Genomic DNA, 20,930 nt, shown 5'->3' on the forward strand with positions numbered 1-20,930 from the left:
ACTTCGAACTGTTGCCAAAGACTTTCCCACAATGCACTTTGAGATGGGAGGCACTCCTAAAGGTCTTCCCACACTCTGAACATTCACGAGACTCCTTGATGAGGATTTCCTGATGTGCCGTGTGTTGCAAGCTGTTTCCATACGGCTTTAACAATATTTATTCTATACTGTAAAGTAGTTGTCATCACAAAGCAGCATAACCAGACAAAGTGTGAATCCAGTCAAGAATTTCTTGTTACTACCATTATTTCCATGTACAACTGGTATGTACATTTACCAATCCTGCATGCTCTGGTGTTCTGTTTGGCAGGCGCTGGGCATGCTTCCAAACAAAAACTTTGTTTGGTCTTACTTTCGGGGGAGGCCTTATGTTTAGCAATTCAGCAAAACTTCTACTAGGTCTTATTTTTCGGGGATGTCTTATTTTCGGGGGAAAAGGGTGTAAATGTAGCAAATAAATAAACAGACTTTGCACGTAGAGCCACCACGACCCATTCTACATCCTGGGCCTATTTGCAGGGGGAGGGGACTTGCATATGGGAGTTGTAGTTCACTCGCAACCACTGAACCCAGCTGACATTGGATCTAGACTACACTTGGAATACACATAAAGCAGGGGTCCCCAAACTACGGCCCGCGAGCCACATGCGGCCCCTCGAAGGCATTTATCCGGCCCCCACCCTCCTCCAAGGAAGGTGCATGCCGTTGCCACCTTTCCTGCCTTCTCCCTCCCTGCATAAGCCTTGGAGCCTTTCCTTCTTTCTCCCTCTGGCTGCACAAGCCTTGGAGCTTTGGCTTTAGAGCCTTTCCTCCCTCTGCTGCACTAGCCCTTGAGCTCCCTCTCGCTGCCTTGGAGCCTTTCCTTTCCTGCCTTTGCTGCACGAGCCTTGAGCTTTTCCCCGCCTCCTCTCTCGCCCGGTGCCTTTCCCAGCCTCCTCCTTCGCCCGGTGCATGTCTTGCAAAGCTTTGCTTTGTGTTTATAAAGGTATTTTAGTTATTATTTAATTATTAATTATTAAGGGGGATGTTTTGCTTGTGTTATTGCTGCACAAAGGCAGAAGCTGGTTGGACTAAATGGCCCAAGGGGTCTGTTCAAATCCTATTTATTATTATTATTATTATTATTATTATTAACAACATTGAGGCTGGGTGGCCATCTGTCAGAGGAGCTTTGCTTGTGCTTTTGGTGCACAAAGGCAGAAGGGGGTTGGACTAAGCTGCCCAAGGGATCTCTTCCAACCCTCTTCATTATTTTTATTTGTATTATTATTATTATTGAGCCTGGGTGGCCATCTGTCAGGAGTGCTTTGCTTGTGCTTTTGGTGGATAAAGCCAGGAGGGGGCTGGACTAAATGGTCCAAGGGGTCTCTTCCAACCCTCTTTATTATTTATATGATGATGATGATGTCTCACATGGAGAACAAGCCCTATGTGGAGAGGCTTAAAGAATTGGGCATGTTTAGCCTGCAGAAGAGAAGGCTAAGAGTACAAATATGTGAGGGGAAGTCATAGGGAGGACGGAGCAAGATTGTTTTCTGCTGCCCTGCAGACTAGGACACGGAACAATGGCTTCAAACTACAGGAAAGGAGATTCCACCTGAACATCAGGACAAACTTCCTCACTGTGAGAGCTGTTCGGCAGTGGAACTCTCTGCCCCGGATTGTGGTGGAGGCTCCTTCTTTGGAGGCTTTTTAACAGAGGCTAGATGGCCATATGTCGGGGGTGCTTTGAATGCGATTTCCTGCTTCTTGGCAGGGGGTTCGACTGGATGGCCCATGAGGTCTCTTCCAACTATTTACAATTCTATGATTCTATGATTAATATTACAGTAGAGTCTCACTTATCCAAGCCTCGCTTATCCAAGTTTCTGGATTATCCAAGCCATTTTTGCAGTCAATGTTTTCAATATATCATGATATTTTGGTGCTAAATTTGTATACAGTAGCAACAACATAACATTACTGTGTACTGAATTACCTTTTGTCAAACTTGTTGTATAACATGATGTTTTGGTGCTTAATTTGTAAAATCATAACCTAATTCGATGTTTAATAGGCTTTTCCTTAATTTCGCCTTATTATCCAAGATATTTGCTTATCCAAGTTTCTGCTGGCCCATTTAGCTTGGATAAGTGAGACTCTACTGTATTTGTAAGCCGCCCCGAGTCCCTGTGGGGAGATGGAGTCGGGGTATAAGAATAAAATTATTATTATTTATTATTATTATAGACTACACTTGGAATACACATAAACAATGCCTTTCTCAAATGACCCAGGCACCGCCGGGTCCCCATGCTAGTATCATCATCATTACCATCATATAGTAGAGTCTCACTTATCCAACACTCGCTTATCTAAGGTTCTGGATTATCCAAGGCATTTTTGTAGTCAATGTTTTCAATATATCGTGATAAGAGGTAAAGGTTTTCCCCTGACGTTAAATCCAGCCGTGACCGACTGTGGGGGTTGGTGCTCATTTCCATTTCTAAGCTGAAGAGCCGGCGTTGTCCGTAGACACCTCCAAGGTCATGTGGCTGGCATGACTGCATGGAGCGCTGTTATCTTACCTCTGGAGTGGTACCTATTTATCTACTCACATTTGCATGTTTTTGAACTGCTAGGTTGGCAGGAGCTAGGGCTAACAGCGGGCGCTCATTCTTCTCCCGGGATTTGAACATGGGACCTTTCAGTCTGCAAGTTCAGCAGCTCATTGCTTTAACGCACTTCACCACCACCAGGGCACCAAAATATTGTGATATTTTGGTGCTAAATTTGTATACAGTAATTACAACATAACATTACTGCGCATTGAACTACTTTTTCTCTCAAATTTGTTGTCTAACATGAGGTTTTGGTGCTTAATTTGTAAAATCATAACCTAATTTAATGTTTAATAGGCTTTTCCTTAATCTCTCCTTATTATCCGACATATTCGCTTATGCATCGTTCGGCCGGCCCGTTTATGTTGGATAAGTGAGACTCTACTGTATAATCATCATCACCATCATCCTTAATTTATCTGAGGCCTACATTACACACAACCCCCCCCCGTCACAACCCCCCTCCCACCCCGTCACAATCCCCTCTCGAGGGGAAACCAGCCCCCTCCCTGCCCGGACCCCCCATTTCTCACTCTGACATGGCGAGTAATTGTCGACGCCCAGTCTGGGAGCTCAGTCCGGCGCGGAAAGCGGCCGCCGAGGCCTGCAGGGCAGTGTGGAGGGCCCGGAAGGCCGAGGCCGCCAAGCCGAGGCCCGCCCCTCGCCTCCTCCAGGCAACGTTGTTTCCCGGGCTGGGCGAAAGCAAGATCGAGGCCGGGGGCGGGCCAGGCCTGCACGCCGGGCAAAGACTACCCCAAGGCCGCCTGCAGCCCCTCTTGGGCTGGCCCCCGGTCGAGGGCCCCCTGCCCAGCGTGGGCAAAGCCGAGGCGCGCCCGGGCTTGTGCGGGCCTTCTTGTAGGGCCAGGAGGAGGCCCCACCCGCAGGGTGAGCTCCGGCCTCTCCTGCTGCCCGCCCTGGATCCCCCGCGCCAGCCCCCGCCAACCGCCAACATCCGGGGACTCCACCGGGGACTCTACCAGGAGGAGCACTTCCTGCCGGAGATCCGGCCGCCATCCTCCGCCCGGAACCTGCCCAACACTTCCGCCGGCAGGACTGCAGGTATGTGCGCATGCGCAGCGGTCCCTTTCTCTCCCTCTCTCTCTCTCTCTCCCCCCCCCCCCCTCTTCAAGACAAGTTAAAATATACAGTAGAGTCTCACTTATCCAAGCTAAACGGGGCGGCAGAAGCTTGGATAAGCGAATATCTTGGATAATTTTGGTTTTCCCCTGACGTTAAGTCCAGTCGTGTCCAATGACTCTGGGGGTTGGTGCTCATCTCCATTTCTAAGCCGAAGAGCCGGCGTTGTCTATAGACACCTCCAAGGTCATGTGGCCGGCATGACTACATGGAGCGCCAATGTTACCTTCCCGCCGGAGCAGTACCTATTGGTCTACTCACATTGGCATGTTTTTGAACTGCTAGGTTGGCAGAAACTGGAGCTAAAAGCACCTCCCAGAGCCAGAGATGAGCCAGAAATGAAAGGAGAAGCCTTGCCTTTGTTTGTGTTTGTGTGTCTCATGTGATTGTAAAGGCACTGAATGTTTGCCTATGTATGTAAATGCTGTAATCCGCTCTGAGTTTCCTATGGGAAAAGGGCAGATTATAAATAAAGTGTTGCTGTATGTTTTCCGGGCTGTATGGCCATGTTCCAAAAGCATTCTCTCCTGACGTTTCACCCACATCTATGGCAGACAACCTCTGAGGATGCCTGCCATAGATGTGGGCGAAACGTCAGGAGAGAATACTTCTGGCACATGGCCATACAGCCCGGAAAACATACAGCAACCCTGTGATCCTGGCCATGAAAACCTTCAACAACACATTAAATAAAGTGTATTATTATTATTATTATTATTGTATCTAATCACGGTCCCGCCACCACATTTTCATATCTCAAGAAAGGGGCATGTTCCAGCATTAATTTATAATCAAACATCAAAAAATGCATTTCATTTGAGAGGACCTGCTGATGTTTTTTCTGCTACAGCCAGTTTTGACTGCTTGGTGTAGGATCGTGATCTCCATGTTCAACTACACACTGAAAACCAAAGTAAACATCTTGCCCCCTTCCTCACTTTCAGGAGCTAGAACCTTTTCAGGAAGTGATTGTCCGTTCTCCCAAGATGGAACAGGAGCCATCAGGTGCGGAAGACATGGACCTCTTCATGGACTTTGAACCGGACAGCGATGGGGACTCAAACTTGCTCAGTAAGTGTTGGCAGAAGGAGGTGAGTCTGGGGGAACCATGGATGGGAAAAGCTGGACCAGCTGTGGAAGTCAAAGGGTGCATCTACACTAGGCATGGGCAAACTTTGGCTCTCCAGGAGGCTGAGGGGGAAAAAGAAGGAGCCTGAGGCCAGGAATTGTGGGAGTTGAAGTCCAAAACACCTAGAGGGCTAAATTTTACCCATGCCCGTTTTAAATAATTGTAGGTTCATATTAGCGACTCTCTGTTTTCTTTCCTCAGCACCTCAGGGAGGAAGGCAGACTGGATTTCAACACAAGCCTCTCTCAAGATAGAGCCACCGACGGACTTCCGGGTGAGCGCCCATGGCGACGGACATGGTTCTCTAGGGCTCCAGAGAACTACTCGATGTTGCGCCAGATAGAGTCGTTGACTCAACCCCTCGTCGTGGATCGAAACGAGAGGGGGTTGCAAAGCCAGTAGAACACCCAATGACCCAAAGCTCCCTCGCTCCTCAAGAGCGGGGGTTCGAGCGGGTCCGGGGTTCTGGCCAGCAAGGCGTTTCTCGTGAAGCTGAGAAACTTGGCACAAGCCATTCGCCGTGCTCACTTCAATGCAACGAAGATGGCAAGTAACAAATAAATAAAACGTCCGGATAAACCGGGGGGGGGGGGGGGGGGTCCGGACAAGAATGTAAGTAGTTTTTCTTTTGGATCACTAGCTTCCAAATAAAGACTTAAAGGTAAATAAAAATAATAAATATAAATAGTGGGAGCCGGGTAAACGGCTAACCACTAATCAGCTCGTCTCAGCAAGAAGTAAAAGAACAGTCTATGATTTAAACAAGAGGTGGATACTGGCTGAAGGGAAGGTGTTGAAAACAAATCAAAACAACTTTGCAATTTGGACTGGAAAGGGAGAAGACTGATCAATAAACGAATTTCTGTGTCTTTAATCTGTACTGTAATTAATCAGCTATTCACAGTTAATAGCTCCACAGCATATATATTGAGAACACAAAGAACGAGCGCTCACAAACATAACATATAGTAAATCCGGACAGGGGCACCACAAATACAAATACTGTAAAATCTGGATCAAACAGTCCGCCATAATTAAAACGCCGACCTTGGGCTGGCAAGCCAGAAAGGGTGTTGTGTCTACGACGCTCATCCCACACACGCCCGTGCGAGAGTTGGAGAGGAATCTCCATCTCGAGCCAACGGGGAAAGTAGCTCCTGGCAAAACAGGAAGCGGTGGGGAATTCTAACCAAATAGCACACACCATAGAGCGTACCAGATACACTAGGCGGAAGAGATTCAGAAAACCTAACAAGGAAGTGGTACCCTCCGGAGCTGTGCAGGAGTGGCGCATAACAACAGAAGTGTGAGCAACAGATTTGGAGCTATTAAACTAAACTAAACCAAACCGGACACAGAAGACTAAAAGATAAGGACATTAGACATAATTGCTCATTCTGTTTTATTACCCCTCCCACCTGCTTTCTCCCATTGGTGATCTAGAATTTGAAAATTGCTAAATTACTATTGGGCTTAATATTATTTTCTTGGATTTTAAAATAAAACCTTTTACACCAAAAGTTAAGGATACATTTAATTTTGAAAGCAAACAAAATATTACACCAAAACCAGACAAAATGGCAACACCTAGAGGGAAGTTCGATAAGGACTTAAAAGATATCAAAGCAATCCCAAGAAGAAATTTGCTCCCAGAGGACACGAACTGGAGAGAATTGCTTCGAGAAATACAATGTATCTCAACCAAGCAAGACTTACTCCAAAAGGAAATACATGAAATTGCTATAAAACAAGACTTACAACAAAAGCAAATACATGAGGATATGGCAGATTTAAAAAAAAGAAATCAAAGAGGAAATAAATTTGATTAAAACAGAAGTATTCAAAAATTCCCAAGAAATCTCTGAGCTACAACTACAGAACGATAAAATTGAGAAATCCCAGATGAAACTACAGAGGAAAATAGATACAATAGACTCCAAAAACAGCAAATGGGAGAAGGTGCAAGAGAAGCTGGAACAAAACGTAACAGAACACCAATTAAGACTCAGAAACATACTAGAAGATTCAAAAGAGAATATTAAACAAGTTTCTGCCCAAATAATAGCAAAAATATTAAATTGTTCAGAACTGGAAGCCACGGAGCATATTGATACTGCCCATAGAATCCATACGAACTACGCTAAGAAAAACAAAGTAGCGAGAGACACAATTGTCCATTTCGTTAAAAAGAGTACAAGAGAGGAAGTATTCAAAAAATCCAGACTTAACCCAACGATGTACAAAGAGAAGAGAATTATGATTTATAATCATAAATCACAGTCCACCATTAATAACAGGAGAAAATACTTTTTCCTGACAGATGAATTAAAACGCTTACAAATTAAATTTAGATGGGAAAGACAAGAGGGGCTTATGCTGACATACAAGGAGGAGAAAGTCTGGATAAAAAGTGAAGAAAAAGCAGATGAATTTTATAGAAAACTTAAAAAAGATCTATCCCAGAAACCAAAGCCACAACCACCAAGCTTGGAAAAAAACCCAAGGCAGCCAAAGAAGAGAAGACAGGATTCACCAGAGGAGATTCAAATGACCTTATTTGTCGATGACAACCCAGATGGAATTTCGGAGGAGGAGGAGGAAGCAGTGAGTGATGTTGCCACCAATGAATACTGTTTTAAGCCCAATAAAGATTTATTCAAACAATATAAATGGCTTAAATTTGCAAATTAAGAAAAAAAGATTATTTAATAATGTATTAAAAACAATTATGATATCATAGTGTTACAGGAAACACATATTCCTAGCAAACATATTAACCATTTAACGAATACCAAGTTAGGGAAGGCATTTCACTCATTAGATGCTAAGAAAAAACGGGGTGTAACTTTGTATATAAATGAAAAATTAAAACCAACGGAACAATTTAAGGACCAAGATGGTAGAATCATAGCAGTTAAAATATTAATGGGTAATGAAATTATCTTAATATGTAATATTTATATGCCAAACGGCCCAAAATGTAAATTTGTCAAGCAGTTAAGGAATAATATCAGTGAAGTGGAAATGGACCATTTGATAATAATGGGAGATTTCAATGGTATCATAGATAGCAATTTGGACAAATCATCATCAAAAAAATATAGAAAAAATAGTGAAAATAAATCCCTCCCAAAAAAATTATTTCAATTCAAGGAAGAATTTGACCTATGTGATATTTGGAGATTGAAAAACCCCAACCAAAAAGATTTTACGTTCTTTTCAAGCAGGCATAAACTATGGACCAGGATAGATATGGTCTGGACATCAAAAAGCTTAGCACCCAAAATAAAAGAAACAAAAATACATGCCAGAGACCTATCGGACCATTGTCCAATAACCATGACAATCAAACAAAACAAAGTAATTAAAAGTTGGAGATTAGATAACAACATGATCAAGCAGGAGAGTGATATAGGAAGGATAAAGCAGATGACCAAAGAATACTTTCAATTAAATGATAACGAGAACACTGCCCCACAAACTATCTGGGACGCCTATAAAGCGGTAGCTAGGGGATTTTTTATCCAACAAAAAGCGAGGAAAAATAGAATAAAAAACAAAAAATTACAGGGGGAAATTGAAGAATTTGAAAAGCAACTAAAAGCAAACCCAACTGGGGAGATCCCATTAAAGAAATTAAAAATTCTACAACAGGAAAAGGCTAATTTACAGCTAGAGACAATCGCCAATCAATTAAAATGGGCATGACAAAACTCATTTGAAAATGCCAATAGGCCGGGGAAATGGCTAGCTAGAATAATAAGAAAAAAGAAAAATAAACAACAAATTATAAAAATCAAAACAAATGAAAAGGATTTATTCACGGACGATGAAATAATGAAGGAATTTGAGAAATTTTACAAGAATTTGTATGTAAAAGATAAAATTAATCTAGAAGAAATAACAAACTATATATGTAACCAAAAATTATCAAAAATAACGGAAGAGCAAAGATTAAACTTAAAGAAATTACTACCGAGGAAATTAAAAATGCTATTCAAAAATTAAAGTTAGACAAAGCCCCAGGCCCGGACGGTTTTACAGCCAGCTACTATAAAATAGATCAAGAAGAAATAACCCAATTCCTTAAAAAATTAATGAATAAGGCCCTGAGTGAAGGACAAATCCCAGATTCCTGGAAGCAAACGGAAATAATTCTGATACATAAGGAGGGATCAGACCCGAGTAATGTAAGGAACTACCGCCCTATCTCACTACTAAACAATGATTACAAAATCTTGGCAAAAATATTAGCGGAAAGATTTACAAATTTTCTAAAAGATTGGATTTCTGAAGATCAAACAGGTTTCTTACCCTCTCGTAGCACAAAGGATAATATTAGGATTATTTTAGATTCGATAGAGTATTTTGTCCAAAACCATCAAAAAGAAGTTGGCTTTTTAGCACTAGATGCTGAAAAAGCATTCGACAATGTTAATAGGTATTTCTTTAAAATATTATTCAAAGAACTAGATATTGGAAATCAATTTCAAAATGGAATAAAATCAATTTACTCTAAACAATTCGCAAGAATCAAAGTAAACGGCTTGCTCACAGAAGAATTTGAGATACAAAAAGGAACAAGACAGGGATGCCCACTCTCCCCTAGTGTAAATTTTTATATTTACACTAGAAATCTTATTGAGATCTATTAAAAAGACGGAAAATTTGAAGGGTATCAGAATAGATAGGCAAGAGATCAAAGTACGCGCTTTTGCCGATGATGTGATATGTATTTTAGAAAATCCAATAGACAGTATTAGAGATTGGTTAAATAAGATAGAGGAATATGGAGTACTGGCTGGGTTCAAAATTAATAGGGAAAAAATGACAATCCTCACAAAAAATATGGCTAAAAGAAGGCAAGAAGAATTGAAGGAAATCTCAGGTTTTGAAACTGTTAAAAAAATTAAATATCTAGGAATCTGGATCGCAAGTAAAAATAACCAATGATTAGAACTCAATTATTGGACAAAATGGCGAGAGATAAAAAAAGATTTGGAGGGGTGGAAGCATATAAAAATATAACTTTTGGGCTGAATAGCTGCAATTAAAATGAACGTTTTACCCAAATTATTATATTTATTTCGTAATATTCCTATTATCAGAGGCAAAAAACTATTTAATGAATGGAATCGGGAAATTAACAAATTTATTTGGCAAAATAAAAAACCCAGGGTTAAATATACAATGACTACCCCAAAAGAGAGAGGAGGTTTTGATTTACCAAATTTACAATTATATCATGATGCATGTGCTTTAGAATGGACAACAGAGTGGATGAAATTAGATGAAATTAAAATACTAATCCTAGAAGGACATAATCTGCGGTGGGGTTGGCATGGGTACCTATGGCAGAATAAAGTTAGAATTTATAAACAATTTGGGAATCATTTTATAAGATCGGCTTTAAATGCAATTTGGCAAAAATATAAAAGATATCTATATGAAAAAACCCCTCTTAGGTTTTCACCATTAGAAGCATCTCAACGTATGGCCGACATATAAGGATATTATAAAGAAAGGAAAGAATACGGGGGACAGCCTCCCCCTAAAAGAATGGGAGAAAATCCAAAAAGATTTTAAGAATATTACATGGCTTCAATATTATCAATTAAAAGAATGCTACAAAAAAGATAAAGCATTAGGTTTCTCTACAGTCACTAACTTCTGGGATAACCTTCTCAAAAGGGAAAAAAATAATAATAACAATATTATATAATAAAATATTAGAATGGAATACAGAATCTGAAATTATCAAGGACTCGATGATAAAATGGTCTAGAAATATGGGCAGATCTATAACAATGGATGAATGGAATATTATTTGGAACAAAAAGACTAAATTATGCTACTCAATAGAATTAAAAGAAAACTGGTTAAAAACAATACACAGGTGGTATTTAACACCAAAAAAATTAGGATTTATGTATAAAGATAATATATGTTGGCATTGTAAAAAAACAGGTTGGATCATATTTCCACATGTGGTGGAATTGTAAGGTAATTAAAAAATACTAGAAGGCAATTCATAGGGAATGCAAAAAATTTTTAAAGAGGAATTTGATTGTAAACCTGAATATTATTTATTAGGATTATATAATTTTAAAAAAGAGAGAGAAATAAATTCGGAAATAGAAAAAGATAATAAAGAGAGAGTATTTACTTATGCTATCACTGCAGCCAGAATGGTGCTTGCACGAAATTGGAAAGGTGGAGAGAAACTCACCAAAGAACTGTGGCTGGAGAAGCTATTGGACATTAAAAATATGGACAGATTAACTTTTTTGTTAAAAAAAGCCACTGGAAGACCTATGAGAGAAACGAACTGGTCAATCCTAGATGCCTACCTGCAAAAAAATGATGACTCACTGAAATAATCGACTTCAAGAATGGAAGCTAGAAGATTCTACCTCTCCCCCCCCCCCCTCCCGTTAGGGTTCCCATCCCTGGGAGTTCACTCCCCTCCGACCCACCACCCTATACCAATTTTTTTTCTTCCTTTTCTATTTTTTTCTCCTTCTTCTTTCCCCTTCCCTCTGTTTTTCCCCCTCCTATACCTTTCCCCACAGTTTTCCCTTTAGACTAATCCTTTTATTTGTAACACAGCAAAATTCAATAAAATATTTATATATATATAAAAAAAGATAGAGCCTCATCCAGCACAAAAGGGTGCACATGGGCAAGAGGCCGTACAGCTGCAAAGACTGCGGGAAAAGCTACCGGCGCCGGGCCTCCTTGGTCCAACACGAGAGAGAAAAGTGCCAGAAGGGAAGCCCCTTGAGTGCTCCGGCACCGCCGGTGGGTTACGTAGTGTCAGGGAACTGCACTTTGCTGTGCATGAAGAAGACGGCGCAAGGCAGGAGGAACCGGGCGATTGCTCCGAAGGGTGGGGAAGCGCCTTTGGCAGCTCAGCCCTTAAATATCTTAACAGGATGTCCTCAAGAGAGGAGCGACGCTGACCATTAAAGAACGAGGTAAAATCCCCCTACAGACGGGGGCTCGCTCGATGAAAGACATGGGAAAGAGAGCAACCCGGAGAACAGTGACAATTAATAATTCTAAAAGCATGAGACTTGTGAGTGTCGGTTCTAGCAGTCCACAGAAAAGGAAGAGGCTCGAACAATCCCGGAAGGGATCGCAGAAGGATAATAATAACAACAACAGAGCTTTCCCAAGTGTGCTGAAAACCGTGTGGCTTCTATATGATGTGTTCCAAATGGAAGTGCTCTTGATCACCACTTTGGAACAATAATACAGAGAATAAGCAAGAAGATACTATTACCAATCTTGAGAGGGTCTGAGTCCCATCACAGGTCGACTACCACCCAACGCCAACTCCTACGATAGCTACTGCTCACCCTCGCCAACTCCATCTCCAATGATGGGTCAGAATCGCTGGGGTAAAAAAGGGGTTTCCAGCTGACCGACCTCACCATTATGTTGCCTCTAACACAGGCATGGGCAAACTTTGGCCCTCCAGGTGTTTTGGACTTCAACTCCCACAATTCCTAACAGCCGGTACCGGTTGAAATCCAAAACACCTGGAGGGCCAAAGTTTGCCCATGCCTGCTCTAACAACATCAAGCAGAAACTCAGACTTTATAGAAAATGTGCCGAGGACGGCCTAGGTGACTTGATAGTAGGCTCTATTGGTGAACCCACAACGCACATGAAAGAAGAACACCCTAATATGTGTGATCTGATGGGACCGACCTTGCAACTTATTTTTAACCATATAGAGGACCTTAATAGGAAACTGGACTATCTATATGACTGTGTATCCTTAGTAGTTAAGGACAACTTAGAACAGCTGAACACCAGGGTGGGAGAGGCTGGGGGCAACAAGGGTCTCGAGGGTGATTACTGTAAGGCTGTATCTCCTACTGACTACAGAGTCGACAACAGGGGGACTCGATCACCAATATCCTAGCTAGAAACCCACCCACAACAGCAAATGCAACAACCGGATAGGCTGGCCATAGAGATAGACTGACAACAACAGCGTAGCAGAGAGGACAACCTCGGGAACAATGCAATTTTAAATTGCTTTATGTCTATCTCTGATGTTTTATAGTTTTCATGGTTTAATTTATAATGATAGGCCACTGTTTAAAATAAGTAAAATTTTGTTTTATTATTAAAATTTTATTATTTGTGAGGCACTAAATTTTGCCCTTTATTTGCTGTGAACCTCTTTGAGTCCCCTCAGGGTTGAGAAAATTGATATATAAATGCAAGCAATAAATAAGTATCTATAAAGAAGGAAATCTCTGCTCAAAATACTCCGGGGCGCAAAAGTTTCTTTCTAAACAATTTGAAACAAGGGTGTTGTGGTGCAGCTCACACAAACCCTAGGCTCCACACCGTAAACGGCTATGGGCATTGCAGTACAGTAACTGGAAGGTCACAAATTCTGCCATGGCTGGCTTCAGATGTGCTAAATTGAGCATTAGTCTATTAGCCAAGTGTCATCGTCAGTTTTCCTTGTTTTTCCAGGTTCAATGGGGCATTTAACATGGCTGATGGGATTATTTAACTTAGAAGTGGAGTGTGTGTGCTGTATTTACGAGAAACAAGACAGAAATGTTGTTCTGATCAAATGGACATTTGTTCACACTCTTGAAAAACTAGCTGTCTGTAACTAAGCCTTGATCAAATATTGTTAATTGACTTTGGAGTTGAAATGAATATTCAAAGTTTGAAATCTCCTAGTCTTTTTCTGAAACCTGGGAAGAAAATTGTAAGGTTGGGGTGCTGTGAGTTTTCCAGGCTGTATTGCCATGTTCCAGAAGCATTCTCTACTGACGTTTCACGCACATCTGTGGCAGGCATTCTCAGAGGTTGTGAGGTTTGTTGAAACTAGGCAAGTGAGGTTTATATATCTGTGGAATGACCAGGGTGGGAGAAATTGCTGTTGTCTGTTGGAGGCAAGCGTGAATGTTGCAATTGGCCACCTTGATTAGCACTGAATGGCCTTTCAGCTTCCTGCTTGGGGGAATACTTTGTTGGAAGGTGTTACCTGGCCCTGATTGGTTCCTGTCTGGAATTCCCTTGCTTTCTGAGTGTTGTTCTTTGTTAAAGAGTTTTTTAAATACTAGTAGCCAGATTTTGTTCATTTTCATGGTTTTCTCCTTTCTGTTGAAATTGTCCATGTGCTTCTTCTGGATTTCAATGGCTTCTCTGTGTAGTCAGTCACGGTGGTTGTAGGAGTATAGTAAATTATACACTAAGGATCAAATAAGAAAGGAAGAAATGTCCCCCTCATAGGCAAACAAAAATTATGTAAAATAACAGAACAACAAAGGGAAGTATTAAACAAAGAAATCTCAGAACAGGAAATTCAAAAAATAATTAGGAGAATGGATGGAAACAAAGCACTAGGTCCGGATGGACTTACAGGGGTATATTATAAAGTCTTTATTGAAGAGTTAACTCCACACTTGGAAAAAAATCATGAATAGGATTCTTGATAATAATGAGATGCCGGACTCGTGGAGATTTGCTACAATCACAATGATTCACAAAGAAGGCCAAGACCCCCAAAATGTGAAAAATTATAGGCCCATCTCACTCCTGAATCATGATTATAAAATATTTACAAGTATACTGGCAGATAGGATGAAAGAGGTTTTGAAGGAATGGATTAAGGAAGAACAATCAGGGTTTTTACCGGGGAGACAATTAAGAGATAACGTAAGAGAAATTATAAACATTATCGAATATTACAAAAAAAGTAGTAAAGAAGAAATGGCATTAGTATCGATCAACATGGAAAAAGCTTTCAATAATTTAAATTGGGATTTTTAAAAATTACTAATCAAAGAATTAGACATGCGTTTTAAATTTAATAATGCAATTAACAGAATTTACGACAAGCAAGAGGCCAAAATAAGAATAAATACAATAGAATCCAAATTCTTTAAGATTTCAAAAGGAACAAGACAGGGCAGCTCCTTATTATTTATTTTTGCATTGGAAACATTACTTAATACCATAAGGGAAGATACACAATTAAAAGGAGCAAAAATTAAAAAGGAAAAATATAATATCAAAGCATATGCCGATGATCTGATTTGCATAATAGAAGATCTGATTAGAACAGTAGGGAATTGGTTAGAAAAATTTGAAAATTTTGGGAAAGTATCGGGACTCAAAATAAATAAAGATAAGACCATGTTATTAACAAAAAATATGACAGAGAAAAGACAATCGGATTTGACAGCAATCACAGGAATTAAAATTGGCAAAAAGATAAGATACTTAGGAATAATACTAACAGCTAAAAATTCACAACTAATAGAGACAATTACGACACAAGATGGAAAGATATTCAGAAAGATTTAGAAAATTGGAATGAATTTAAATTATCACTATTGGGGAGAGTGGCAGCAGTCAAAATGATAATCTTGCCCAAGATGCTTTTCCTTTTCCAATGTATTCCGATAATTAGAAACTCACAAAGATTCAAAAAATGGAATCAAGACATAAATGAATTCATTTGGTCAAACAAAAAACCGAGAATCAAAAGAACTTCCATGATCGACGAAAAGAGAAGAGGAGGTCTAGCCCTACCAGAATTACAATTGTACCATGAGGCTTTTTGTTTAATGTGGATCCGAGATTGGACAATGCTAAAAAAAACTAAATTACTGATGTTAGAGGGGCTAAATTTACGAGCTGGCTGGCATGCCTACTTGTGGTATGAAAAAAGGAGAATAGAAATTTTTTTTGGAGATCATTTTATTCGGTCATCCCTAATAAAAATATGGGAAAAATATAAGAGAAGAATATTCACAAAACCCCCGCTATGGGTATCCCCCCTAGAGGCTTGTCAAAGAAGAGAAATGTGTGTGTGTGTGTGTGTGGGGGGGGGGGGGACGGGGACGGACAATTTGGCCAAAATACAAAGATATCTTAATTAAGGAAAGAGAAATTACGAAGTTAAAACACAGGAAAAGCTAAATCAAGAATTTAAAAACATAGGGTGGTTTCAATATGCACAGATTAAAGACCATTTCAATAAAGACAAGAAAATAAGATTTGAAGATAAAGAAACCTTTTGGGACAAAATAACACAATCAGAATCTAAAATCATAACCAAAGTTTACAAAAAAACTACTTGAGTGGGCAACAGAACAGGACTTCATCAAATAATGTATGGTCAAATGGGCAAAAAATATAGGGAAGCCAATCAGAATAGAGGAGTGGGAAAAATATTGGAATCAGAGACTAAAATATACATACTCATCAGATCTTAAAGAAAATTGGATCAAAACCTTCCACAGATGGTACTTAACCCCCCACCAAACTATCTAAAATCTATTTAAAAAAAACCTCCAACAAATGTTGGAAATGCGGGGAACATGAAGGCACCTACTACCATTGCTGGTGGAACTGTGAGAGAGCCAAAGAGTTTTGGAAAGAGATACAACAAAGAATACAAAATTTTTTGTCAATTAAGATTAGCCTAGACCCCAAAGTCTTTCTTTTAGGGATGCTAGACTTAGAAGACAGGAACAAAGAAATTTTGTTTAATTATTTAATGACGACGGCGAGAATAACTTTTGCAAAAGAATGGAGTATGAAAAACAGACCTGATATAAAGTCTTGGTTTAATAAAATTTTGGAAATTATGAACATGGATAAATTAACATACTTATTATCAAACACTCAGGGCAAACCAAAAAAACAAACAGATTGGGAATTGATAAAAAACTATTTAAAAATGAGAAATATGAAGTTATAATATAAAGAAATATCAGATATGTAAGAAGGGCAATAGAATTGTCTCAGAACAAAGAATGGAGAACAGAGGCAGAAACAAGATAGGAGATATAAAGGTACTGGCGGTACCAAGGGAAGAATTTAAGGAACACCACATAATAGATGGATGTCGATTTTAATAAATGTGTGTTTTGGTCATGTTGTCTGTTTGATTAGATTCATGTTTTGTTTTTGTGTTTTTTTGTTTATTTTGTTTCTTTAGTAGTACAGATTGATTTTTGATTCTGGGTTTGTTTGTTTTTGCTTTTTGCTTTTGTTGTTTCTGTTATTATGTGTTCGGTTACTGTCACTGTAAAATCTTCGTCATCACATTGTAAACCACACCGTGATAAATGTTTGAAATAAAATTATTCTAGCAGACATCAGACCTGGGCTAGGATCGATACGATCTGGGTTTCAAAATCAATTTTGCCTAAGATTAACAATATACAAATCCTTCCCAGAGAGGCATCAGACCATTGCTGTGATGACTCATGGGCCATGTAGTCCCGTTCCCGGCACTGTTGAGACAGATGAAGAGGAAAACTTAGGTTTCCCACCGTTTCAGCCAGAATTGGAGCTTTTTCAGCCAGAATTGGAGCCCTTGCACCTGCAGGAGATTTGCCTTCCAGAAGTCTGCCAAACAAGCCTTGAGCCGAAATCTCCCCCATTTTCTCGCCGTGATTATTATAAACAACAGAAAGGCGCTCAGGAGGCGTCTCGCAGGAGCACTAGGATCGCTGCCAGGCATTCAGCTGATTAAGCCTGCTTCCCATGGGAAACTTTAGGGAGTCATGCATCTGGACACAGAGAATGGCTTTCGGTTCTGGTTCCCCAGAGAATTGTTCTTTGGCGGGAAAACGAGACCCTATTTAGGTGTTTTGCCCACGTAGGAACCTTGCGGAGTCAATTCGTCAGCTTCGGGAGTAGGTTGTGTGTGGACTACGCTACTCCCGCATCCAAGCCCTTGTTCCCGTTTCCAGCCTTGCCTTGCTTCCCAGGACCTTGTCTTGCTCCACGGACCTTGCCTTGCTTCCCGGACCTCGCCACGTATTTACCACGGATCCTGTTCTTGCTCCTCGTTTCTTGTTGCTTTGAATTAAGCCTAGTGTTCCAAGAATCAAGTTTACTTCCTAGCCTTGCTTAAGTTTCATGGACTAAAGGACCTTGTCATCTCCCCTCACTTTGCTTGGCAAAGTGAGTGTTTCGGTTACTGGATTACAACTTTGGACCTTAATATTTCATATTGGACATTGTTTCTTTGGACTAATTTTGACCTTTCCTGAAAGGTCTACTTCTGGACTATTTTCTACACTTGTTTTTATTAACTTTATATACTCCTACAATAAAGATATTAGATAGATTCTGGCCTCTGTGTATGGTTATTGGTGCTCTGCAGCCTGGGTCTTGACAGTTTGACTCCGCCACCTTAAGCACCAATCAACCTAGGTCAGAATGTCTACCGGAGCCGGGCCGGGAGACCAGCCACTCAGCTACACCATCGCCAAGGATGAAGTGGACAGAATCCGTGATATGATCCATGCGCAGGAGGGAGAAATACGGGGCTTGAAGGAACGCGGAATCCGTCTCCCTGCCCTGGCATTGCCAACCAAGTTCTCTGGAGAAGCTTCCAAGGTTCACGTTTTCCGTCGTCAATGCCAGGCATACCTAGAAGCCCGTGATGCTGAGTTTCCCAAGGAAGACATCAAAGTGGCGTGGATTTACAGTCTACTGGACGGCCCCGCGGCCAACTGGGCCACGGCGCTGTTCGATGAAGCCTCCCCACACCTAAGTTCCGCGCAAAACTTCCTAAATCACCTTAAGGCGACTTGGGGGATCGAGGACAATTTAGAGGCGGCCGGCCACAAACTCCGGCGCCTTTCTCAAGGGGACAGGCCCTTGTCCCAGTACATAGCCGAGTTCCGAGTGCTGGCTCAAAACACCAGTTGGAATGACATAGCCCTCAGAGGACAGTTTCGGGAGGGTCTCAATATCGAGATGTTGGAAGAAATCTCCAAGGTGGATCCTCCGAACTCTCTTGAAAGACTTATTGACCAATGTTTACGAGCCGAAGTCATGCTTGCCAACAGAAAACAATGGCTCCGAGGCCAGAGTGGGAGAGCTGGGGCAAAACCTCCCGCTCCCGCTGGCGTCCAACCACGTCCAGTGTGGAGACCCCCGCCACCAGCCCCATACCCCAGAGAAAGCGGGGAGGTGCCAATGCAATTGGGCAATGTGCGCCCCAGGTTAGACGTTGCCGAGAAGGCCCGCTGCCAACGTTTAAACCTCTGTTGGTACTGCGGAGACGGGGGCCACTTTGCCAGAGAGTGCCCAGCCAAAAGAAAGCCCGCCGCTCGTTTGGCGGCGGCGTCCTCCGTGGAGTCGGAGTCGGCCGAGGCGGCTGGCGCAAAGCCGGCGGGGGAAGCCAACGACCGGGCGTAGAAAGGCTCGCCAACCCGGTCAGAAACCCCACTCAAGAGCCGCCAACCGGGGTCCTATTTCTCCTAGTGGTCACCTTGTGGTCAGCGAAAAAAGGACCCGTCATGATCCATGCCATGATAGACTCAGGAGCAACAAACAATTTCATTGATAGAGAGTATGCCGACTCTCTGGGATTACAATATCACGATTTCAAGAATGCCCGGGTGGTGCAAGCCATAGATGGCCGTCCCCTAAAGACAGGTCCAGTAAGCCAATGGACTGAACCCACCAGAATGTGGATAAGGGAACATATGGAAGAGATTTCCTTCTTTGTTACCGAGGTTCCTCATTTCCCTGTGATTCTAGGGATTCCATGGCTGACACTCCACGACCCCAGCATCTCTTGGACCAACAGAGAACTGCAGTTTGCTTCTAAATATTGCCAAAACCATTGTCTTGTAGCCAAGGTCTGCCATGCCACAGACGCTGAATCCATCATCACCTTGCCCAAGAAATACTCAGACTTTTGGGATGTTTTCAATGAGAAGGAAGCCGAGAAACTGCCCCCGCATAGGCCTTATGATTGTGCCATTGACCTGGTGGAGGGGGCCCCGATCCTGCGAGGACACCTCTACTCCCTGACTGAACCAGAGCAAGAAGCTCTCAGGGAGTTCATAGAGTCAAACCTCCGCAAGGGGTTCATCAGACCCTCTCAATCCCCAGCCGCTTCTCCAGTGATGTTTGTGAAAAAGAAGTCAGGGGACCTACGCTTGGTGGTGGACTATAGAGCATTGAACAATATCACTAAGCGGAACCGCTATCCCCTGCCTTTGATCTCGGACCTACTAGACCGGCTTCGAGGGGCCAAGGTTTACACCAAGCTGGATCTTCGGGGGGCTTATAATCTAATTCGCATCAGGGAGGGGGACGAGTGGAAAACCGCCTTCCAGACTAAATTCGGATTATTCGAGTCCCTGGTCATGAATTTCGGTTTATGTGGAGCTCCCGCAACGTTCCAGCATTTTGTCAATGATATCTTTCAGGATTATCTAGATCGGTTCTTGATCATCTACTTGGACGATTTTTTGGTGTTTTCTAGATCACAATCAGAACATGAGAACCACGTCAGATTGGTGTTACAACGATTGCGGGATCATGGACTTTATGCCAAGCTGGAAAAATGCGCTTTTGATCTACAAGAGGTAGATTTCCTGGGATACCGTGTCTCGCCACTAGGGCTCTCCATGGACCCGGCAAAGGTTTCAGCAGTACTGGAATGGCGGGCGCCAACCAACAAGAAAGAGGTGCAGCGTTTCTTGGGGTTCGCGAACTATTACCGCAAGTTCATTCCAGACTTTGCCCGCTGGTCTGATCCAATCACCAGCTGCATCCGTGGGAAACAGCCTTTCCGCTGGACGGAGCAAGCAGAGAAAGGGTTCCAGCAACTAAAGAAATTATTCACGTCCCAGCCAATCCTTCAGCACCCAGATCCTAAAACCCCTTTTGTTGTGCAGGCTGACGCCTCCGATGTGGCAATTGGGGCTGTACTCTTGCAACCAGTGGGAGATCATCTTCACCCTTGTGCTTTTTACTCCCGTCAACTAACAGCCCCAGAGAGAAATTACACTATTTGGGAAAAAGAACTTTTGGCCATAAAGGCAGCCTTCGAAACTTGGAGACATTGGTTAGAAGGGGCCAAATTTCCCATTGAGGTCCATACTGATCATCGGAATCTAGAACATCTAAGAACTGCCCGCAAGTTAAATCAGAGGCAGCAGCGCTGGGCTTTATTCTTTGAGCGTTTTGACTTCCAGATCCATTATGTAACCCCAGCTCAGACCAAGCAAGCAGATGCTCTATCACGGAAACCAGAATAT

General features: G+C 41.9%; 1 protein-coding gene across 2 annotated transcripts; it reads left to right on the forward strand.

Moving 5' to 3' along the window:
- Positions 1 to 3,124: 3,124 nt before the first annotated feature.
- On the forward strand, positions 3,125 to 5,740 carry LOC134297066 (uncharacterized). Of its 2 annotated transcripts, none has more exons than XM_062973668.1 (3): positions 3,125 to 3,659; positions 4,682 to 4,808; positions 5,068 to 5,740. In XM_062973668.1, the coding sequence occupies exons 1-2, from the start codon at positions 3,140 to 3,142 to the stop codon at positions 4,774 to 4,776; spliced, it is 615 nt and encodes a 204-aa protein (XP_062829738.1). In that variant the 5' UTR covers positions 3,125 to 3,139; the 3' UTR covers positions 4,777 to 4,808; positions 5,068 to 5,740. The 2 variants fall into 2 exon arrangements, 1 of the variants encoding a protein (XP_062829738.1); XR_010003794.1 differs by lacking the exon at positions 3,125 to 3,659 and adding an exon at positions 3,686 to 4,150.
- Positions 5,741 to 20,930: the final 15,190 nt, after the last annotated feature.

This window comes from Anolis carolinensis, chromosome 2 (genome assembly GCF_035594765.1).
Source record: "Anolis carolinensis isolate JA03-04 chromosome 2, rAnoCar3.1.pri, whole genome shotgun sequence".
NCBI lineage: Eukaryota > Metazoa > Chordata > Lepidosauria > Squamata > Dactyloidae > Anolis > Anolis carolinensis.

What these genes read in the sequence shown, in the direction of transcription:
- LOC134297066 (XM_062973668.1), top strand. Translation starts at nt 3,140, where the DNA reads ATGGCGAGTAATTGTCGACGCCCAGTCTGGGAGCTCAGTCCGGCGCGG. An exon ending in TTCCGCCGGCAGGACTGCAG is followed by an intron (nt 3,660 to 4,681) that starts GTATGTGCGCAT and finishes CCTCACTTTCAG; the next exon opens with GAGCTAGAACCTTTTCAGGA.